This window comes from Daphnia magna, linkage group LG4, assembly GCF_020631705.1.
Source record: "Daphnia magna isolate NIES linkage group LG4, ASM2063170v1.1, whole genome shotgun sequence".
In the NCBI taxonomy this organism is placed as follows: domain Eukaryota; kingdom Metazoa; phylum Arthropoda; class Branchiopoda; order Diplostraca; family Daphniidae; genus Daphnia; species Daphnia magna.
The window spans coordinates 9,839,773-9,847,451 of record NC_059185.1 but is presented as its reverse complement, the minus strand read 5'-3'; the positions used below and the strand labels follow the sequence as shown (position 1 = coordinate 9,847,451).

Here is a 7,679-nt window from a genome sequence, read left to right as displayed (position 1 = left end):
AGCACCTACCAGGAGTTGTGTTCTGGTGTTTTCAATCAAGTGAATCAACGAACACAGCACATTCGAAGCACAGGCATGATGGTATAAATAAAAGGGCGCGTATGCCTATGTGGTGACCAATTATCAACCATATGTTGCAAAGCTCGAAGCCCTTTTGGTAACTCGCCTAAAAGACTAAAGAGTGAAGAGTATACATGCCTAGGAAGCTACGATCAAGCCGTAGGACAGACAGTGCACAGTCATTCCGCCCAGTTCCGCCAGGGAAAAAAAAAATTTCAAAACCCATCACGCAAAACAAGAGGGAGTTATGCGGCCATCCGCATTAAAGTAGGCCTTGGATTGACCTGCGCTTTAGGACGTCGTCTGGGGAACATTTTGTTTAGTTTACAAATCACTAGGGTTTGGTTACCAGAAAAGGTGGGCGTTACGTCAGGTTATCCCATAAATCTGCATTCTCTTTATCACACTAAGAAAAATGGTAGGTCATATGAAAGTATCAGCTGAAGTGTAATTTATTTGTTATTCTGTATCTTAGCAATCTTCCAATAGTGAAATAGAAGAAACTCTCAAACGAATCCAATCTCACAAGGGAGTCATTGGAGTTGTTGTTATTAATAATGAAGGTAAACACTCATTTGTATTGAACAGTAGATATAAAAAAACTTAATTTTTTTACTTTCTAGGCATTCCAATCAAATCAACTTTAGACAATGCAACTACTATCCAATATGCTGGTTTAATCAGTCAACTAGCTGATAAAGCTTGTAGTGTTGTCCGTGAGTTAGATCCAACAAACGATCTAACATTCTTTCGCATCCGAACTAAGAAACATGAAATCATGGTAAGTCGGAAATTAAAGAGTTTTCATAGTGCTGTTAAAAGTAAAATTTGCTCTGTTAGGTTGCACCGGACAAGGAGTATATGTTAATAGTTGTTCAAAACCAGTCAGATTAATTTTATTCATCGGTACAGTTTATCTCAATAAATTTCTTCTTGGGCAATTAATCCAAACCATTATGATCATATATTTTATTTTTTAAAGAAATTTAGCTTTAAAAAAAATAGTGATATTGGTGTGGCAAAAAAAACATCCCTGTTGAGAAAGAATCAGAGAATGGTTGATAAGAATAGATTTTGCCAACAATGGCAAAAACTATTTAACTTACTATGGTGGTCAATTTGGAGTCTAATGAAAACAGATGAATGAGAAAATCTATTCCTAAAGATTGTCTTTTGAACTTAAGACATTGATTCATCTGAGGAAAGAAGATGTAGCCACGATGTATAAACATGATCACTGCCGTAAGGTTCTTTCCGCATATGACACACCTTTTTGTCATGCATTAGACCATAAAATATTATTGGGTGTGCGACTGTAGTAATTTTTGACCTTATCTTTCCAACTAAAATACCCAAAATTCCAATATCCCTATCAAACCTGTCTGTATGGCTTCATTAGAGAAACGTGACGAAATCGAATAAAGTTCTCTGGTTCTATTGGGAAGAAAAAAAATTCTACTTTTACGTTCTGTCGTTGTCCAGCCTGAAAATAAGAAAGTGTAAGAAAACGTCGTGCTCAATGTGTGAAATTTGACATCATTAACACAATTTTTTTTTCTTTAGAAAAAATTCAGCAGCGGATGCTGAATTGCTGATAAAATATTTTACTCTTGCGGAAAATGAATAGATCACAATAATCAAGAAGAAAGTGCGTGTTATAGAAACTGGCAAAAGTAGTCTAATGTGAAATTTTGCAGACATTTGGCTCCCAGCCGACTTACTAGAATTACATCTTGATGAATATGTGGGCGGAGTTCAATCGAATAGAGAAAGGACCAGAGAAATGATGTTTAACAGCGTAATCACTATAGGTGATTCTCACTGCGCTCCCCATTTGCTTTCTATGTTTCTGTTTGCAGTCATCCAGATGTTTTGTTTTATATTCTTTAAACAATTTGTAGAACCCATTGGGATCCTTTTTGGCATATATAGGCATTTTCTGACTCATACAGATGATAAAAACATGTTTTTTTCCGTTCACCAGCGCTCTACTATCACTCTCCTTTCCTTAATAAGCCCACTGGTTGTAAGTAGGTAGGACGAAAATCCAATTTTTATTTTGGCACATATTATTCGTGCTTTATCGAACGTAAAGCGTCCTGGAAATTGGAGAAGGAGGAGACACTAAGTTTACCTTTATATTTTTGAAGTTACTTCGATAATACAAGAATCGATCATTCAAGCCAGTAAACATCGTTTTCATCTTTATGTAACCAACGAAAACGAAGGGAAAAAATAAAATGTGTGGATTCCATGTTTAATGTCGTTGTTCAAAAAATCTGTGATGATGCTTTAACGGTTTTCGTAATTTGTTTTTGATATTTTTATTTTTACCCAGCCATTAGCTTATGACAGTTATAATCAACGTGGGCGTTACAATAACTTGATATGGTCTTGAAATCTTACTTTACAGTATTAGTGATCAACAAAAAAGTTCGGTGAACACATTGAATTTGTCATCTCGTCAAGGACAACCCTTTTACAAAAGACTTTGGAAAGTTGTGCTTTATAAGTAGAACTTTGTCGCAAGAACGGAATGTACTATGTTCTTTGATTTCAATTCTTTTTTATTATTTAAAAAAAAATGTTTTTTTATGTTTTTGGACTTTATATGGTGTCTCTGTATGAAGGGTATACACAGATTAAAATGCTCCACAAGTTCCTCCCTGAGCGCGGGCCGGATTACTCTATTTTAAAAAAAGGGGGGTAAAACTGTTAAAAGTCTGCCTTTTACGAATCTTGGTGAAAAGTAAGACAGGATCACTGACCTCTGGTTTATCGAGTGGCTTTGAAACACTTGGGCGGCCACGCTTGGTCTGTTTAAAAAACGTTGTGAAAACAAGCTCCGCTACGATACCCGCAGTGTAAACTATGGGAACACCATACACCACGGCGGAAAAAAGGACCGATGGGGCCGACTGTAAAGAGAACAATTTAAAAATTTTGTGAATTTGTGAATTGATACGAAAATGACGACAAAATCAAACAGCAACGCCAAAGTTTGGCGTGCATTCAGAAATGCCAAAAAAAGGAAGAGGTAAAGGTCATAAAATGCTTCTACCAGTTGACCCCAAATAGAAAATTTTGTGAAATTTTTAAAACATTGTTTCATTTTTCTTTCTCCAGAGGCATCAGAAAAATACTACGATGAATAACTTACCTCAATAACTTTGCCAACAATGCTTCTTCCAACTTGATGATCAATCGCCATTTTTTAATTGATATTGTTGTATGTATTTACTTGAGTACACTTCCCAGCTTGCAACCTGGTATGCTACCTGCTCAGGTTCCTTCGAAAGACTGGTGTCCAATGTTGGAACACAGTTTTTTTCCTAGACCTGAATAGAAACTAGCGGAGCTGTGTCTCACTACAGACATCAAGGTAGGTTTAGTAAACCTCTGGTTCATGCCTCCAGCATCTCGTTCTACCGGTATTTCTCCCATGAGAGGTTCCTGATAGATAACGGTAAAAACAAGGTATGAGAATGTTTAGTTCGTGCTGTGTTTTGTTTTGTGCAAAAATGCTGTTTTGAAGAGAGTTCCAAATGAGACTCTTTAACTGGCCAAAGTGATACGTACGAGCTCAAATATCAATAAGTTATTGTTTAAAAATTGTTTTAGTTGCTTGATCTTATTGCACCATTCTGTGCAGAGTTTTATGGAAATGACTCGATCACGTCGACTTATTTAAGTCCAGTGAATTTCAATAAACACGAGTTTTCATAATGAAACTTTGCTTCTATCTAGGGTCATGTGGGTCAGCCAAAAGCAGTCCACTACAAGCTACCAGTATATCGTGCTGCTAAAATTTAGCCTCTCCGCTGCTGCGATAACCTGATGATCTAAATCTTTTTTAGAACGCCAGAATTTTGTCCTGAAAAGAAACATAAAACAAAACAAAAAATCCTGTCGTGAGTTTTAATCATTCGACTTCGGTTGCTCATTTCTTTTCTTTTGAGGCCAAGAAACGGGAGTAAGCAGCAAGTGCTGTTTCTCTATTGCAAAGTAGAAAAACCTGTTAAACTGGAGTGGAGTAGACTTATCGGGTTGCCAGAAGAATTCAAAGTTAGTGGACGAAATCATAATGTAAAAAAGAAAAGAGGGAAAAAAAACACGAGTTTCAGGCGAAAATAGTACAGGCTGACAACTCTTACTACATCGCCGTACTTTCCCAAATTCCAAAGTTTCTAAATAACCGCGGTTAGGATATTTCAAAAGACAACGAGGAAATATGTTTATATATATACATGTTCCTAGGCAGGAATCATACCGTATGCGGTAAACCTTTACTTTACTTAACGGATACAGCGTTGAACAAATGGAGGCTAGAGGTTCAAATTGTGTACCGTAATCCATGCGCAAAGTAGGTCAGCTTTTGTTTGGCTCAGAGGTGAGCTTAACGTAGTATGAAAACAGCACATTATAGAAATAAATTAAGCTATCCTACGAACGCGAGAGAGAACACAAATTATTTCGTTTAATTATATTCTTCGAATCACCGTTCCCAATCGTTTTTTGCATTGGCGTTCAAACGCGTACATTTTGGCCTGAGCATGAGGCAACATTTAAAAAACAATAATAAGTTAGGTAATTACGTAATGGCTTATTATGAAAAATTGCTAAAATAAAAGTAGGATAACTGTAATGAAAAACTCTTTTTATCATTATAAAACTCCAGAAATGTAAACTTTTTGATTGAAAAGAGACAGTAAATGACATTTCAGCTAACAATTTATCCGTAGCCCACTGAAGGATAATTGATTCTAGCCATATATAAATCTGCAATGTCAAATGGCTGTTAAACATCCAGTGAATCAATTTTTAAACAACTACCCACTATTATCTGCCAACGATGGTTCAGTGAATCATAAAACAAGAAGACAAATTTAGGTATAAACTAATAAAAACTTTTGGATCGCACATACAAATCTGTTGAAATAGGATGGCTGTAGAAATCGTTCGACCACTAAACTCCAACCCAACTTCTTGTTCGTGCGTTGCTCACGAGATGGTCTGTGAGAGCACGTGTGGAACCAAAGAAAAATGAGCCCTCACCACAGGTAAGTTGTTTTCTTTCTCTTTTGAGTGAGTTATTGTTTTCATAAATATAGCAGACGAATGGGATTCCCGAGGAAGCGGAAGAAACTGGACAATAAAAAAAGGGGCTCATTTTCCAACGCTGTCAGCTCTAAGCCTGTAATTCATGTTGACTTTTACTCATTTTGACCACAAACAAAGTAACGGATATAAAAGGAGTTCCTCGCATTTGGATTATATTCATAACTCGTTGGTTTAGTGCTTTGTCTCACTACCATCTTATACTGGATGTGCGTTCTATTGTAAAGCTTGTCTGAGAACATAAGGACGATTAACAAACGAAGAAACATTCAAACTTTTGAATCTACCTACCCTAATTTAAATGTGTTTTTTTTCCCATAACGGGGTAATCATATCTTTACATAGCCAAAATATCACTAGAAAATAGTAAAAAAAGGTCATCAGCCTTGTAGTTTTCACGTTAACGCAGATGTTTCCTCCATTATTTAAAAAAAGAATAAACCTTAAACTTTAATGGTTGCGTTTTTACAATGATTTTTCGTCCTGAAAGTTTTTATATTGCGAAAATCTATTTTTACCCTCATCCCTAATATCCCCCTCCCCACACACACACACACAAACGAATATTCTTTCAACTGTTTAAGTGGTCTTAACATGGGAGATAGCAGACTAAGCTAAGTCATCGAGACTCCATTACCGAACGACAGACATTACCAATTCAACCCGGTTCCAGACAAGTGACACATGCAGGTTAATTGTTTGTGATCAATATAGAGGCGAGCTTAATTACCTTGTTTCAGATTCATGTGAATTTGGAGGACAAATTCTTTATTTCTTAATGGGTGTACATTCAGCAGGATGTTCGTCATTAGCAGACATTCCTTTGGCAGAAAGAAAAAAAGCTCGCCATTTTGGTTTAATGTTGTCAAACTACATAACCCAATAAGAAAAATATGCATGCTCTTAGTTTTTTCAAATCTCTCAATGCCCTTGAAAAAATGTGTAATTCAGAAAGAAAGAAGAAAAAAAAACGAATACGGTAAAGACATTTTTGAAAATACTCTTAGGTTCTTCTTAGAATAACAATTTAAAAAGGCTCCAGAAAGCCAAACAAGAAAAAAATGGTTGCACAGACATTGAGTTCATGGAAAAGAATCACGATAAAAATCTCTTTAGCAAAGAGAAGACGTGTGTAATTCCACTGAAAGTCGAATGCTGGAAAACCTATGAGTCTCGATAGGCCGTCTCAAGGAAAACAAAATAGGAAAAAAGGGAGGGGGCTATTCTTTGGGGAGGTACTCCGAAAACCCTGTCCGCCATGATGGCTGGTATACATTTTCTCGTAAAAAAAAAGTGATTCCCATTTCTGATGTTGACTTTGCCTTCTTTTTCCCCACCATTCTTTGAGAATTGAGAGACAGAAGAGAAAGGATGTCCGCTCTTCCTCTCAGCAACTTCTCAAGGTCAAGGTCGAGAATTTGCTCCAAACTTTTTTTTTTAAATAGAAATTATGAACATTAATTCGCCCAGTCGCCTGTGAATTTAGTTGTCTTGACCAGTGAAGCGCAATTTCTGTTATACTACCGGCGTAATAAACAAAAAAGTAAAGAAAAAAAAAAAATCATTTGAAAGCAAAAATATCGTGGGAAACGAATCGAATTCATTGCAACGTAGCACGCGCTCAGTGGTTCAATCAACTTCCACCGGTGGAAAAAGATGCAAATCGCCGAACCGGAAAATGTTTCATTTCTTAACTGTTGGCATTTTATTTTTTGAAAGCAGAAGCCTTGTTGCTAACTTAAAATACTCATTAGATGCAAGCTGTTTCTTTTTCTTTATAGGAGAATAACGGTATCACGTGAAGAATGTTCTCGAATTCGGGTCATCCGACGGAGGACGTCGGGTGATGAAACCGCAGGCAAACCTGAATGGTGAAATGACGTGCCCAGGTAAACGAAGCGAAAGAAAAGAAAAACGTACGAAATGAAGGTAAGTTTTGAAAGTAGACGAAGGAGCGAAAGGTATACATTTATACATTAACAGAAAGAGCCTCGAGCTGTTGGCTGATATTTTCCTATCCCAAAGCTCCACGGGATAACATCAGTGGATACTTTTTGTCTCCGAACTGGGGGTTCGCTTCACCCTTGGGAAACGATTCGGATTTAGAACTGTGTTCGTGTGTCTCACATGCATGGTCTATCAAATCGGAATGTGTCCATTGCCTGGAAGTAGAAATAAAAGCTTAAGAGGAATGACCAAAATCCAACCCGAGGTCGTGCTGTTGGTGAAGGGGGGAACCCCTGAAACGTGGCTTGACAAATTGGGAGATCATCCTTGATACTATCGTATTTTGCATCGATGGCGAGATGAAACAATTGTTGCATACGAGAGGCTCAATTGTAATTGCTTTTTTTTTATTTACTCTTGCTTGATATGTTGGGGTTATCGTATCTGATCAGCCATGACTGAATACAACAAGCTAAATGACGTAAATGAAGCAAAAATAACATCAGGAGAAGAACGCAAGGCAACGTTGCAAGATGAGATAAAAATTTCTCTAG

At 36.9% G+C, this 7,679-nt stretch overlaps 2 protein-coding genes and 1 long non-coding RNA gene across 4 annotated transcripts; 1 reads left to right on the top strand and 2 right to left on the bottom strand.

Annotated features, from left to right (window-relative positions):
- The first annotated feature begins 140 nt into the window (after positions 1–140).
- Positions 141–1,005, top strand: LOC123471192 (dynein light chain roadblock-type 2-like). Its single transcript, XM_045172160.1, has 4 exons — positions 141–478; positions 536–623; positions 684–841; positions 901–1,005. The coding sequence occupies exons 1-4, from the start codon at positions 476–478 to the stop codon at positions 952–954; spliced, it is 303 nt and encodes a 100-aa protein (XP_045028095.1). The 5' UTR covers positions 141–475; the 3' UTR covers positions 955–1,005.
- Positions 1,006–2,368: 1,363 nt separating this feature from the next.
- Positions 2,369–3,390, bottom strand: LOC116934389. Its single transcript, XM_032941933.2, has 3 exons — positions 3,221–3,390; positions 2,829–2,978; positions 2,369–2,747 (listed from the first exon to the last, which is right to left on the bottom strand). The coding sequence occupies exons 1-3, from the start codon at positions 3,269–3,271 to the stop codon at positions 2,703–2,705; spliced, it is 246 nt and encodes an 81-aa protein (XP_032797824.1). The 5' UTR covers positions 3,272–3,390; the 3' UTR covers positions 2,369–2,702.
- A 3,474-nt stretch (positions 3,391–6,864) lies between these two features.
- On the bottom strand, positions 6,865–7,647 carry LOC116934390. Of its 2 annotated transcripts, none has more exons than XR_004400650.2 (2): positions 7,146–7,647; positions 6,865–7,042 (listed from the first exon to the last, which is right to left on the bottom strand). It is a non-coding gene; the product is annotated as an uncharacterized LOC116934390 (long non-coding RNA). The 2 variants fall into 2 exon arrangements; XR_004400649.2 differs by having other exon boundaries at positions 7,154–7,647.
- Between the last annotated feature and the right edge of the window lie 32 nt (positions 7,648–7,679).

Bases quoted from the DNA above. Each gene is read 5' to 3' on its own strand.
- LOC123471192 (XM_045172160.1), top strand. The intron at 624-683 runs GTAAACACTCAT...TTTACTTTCTAG, and splicing joins TGTTGTTATTAATAATGAAG to GCATTCCAATCAAATCAACT. The intron at 842-900 runs GTAAGTCGGAAA...TTGCTCTGTTAG, and splicing joins CTAAGAAACATGAAATCATG to GTTGCACCGGACAAGGAGTA.
- LOC116934389 (XM_032941933.2), bottom strand. From the start codon at position 3,271: ATGGCGATTGATCATCAAGTTGGAAGAAGCATTGTTGGCAAAGTTATT. The intron at 2,979-3,220 runs GTAAGTTATTCA...TTCTCTTTACAG, and splicing joins TTGTTGGCAAAGTTATTGAG to TCGGCCCCATCGGTCCTTTT. The intron at 2,748-2,828 runs GTCAGTGATCCT...TTTTTAAAATAG, and splicing joins AGCCACTCGATAAACCAGAG to AGTAATCCGGCCCGCGCTCA.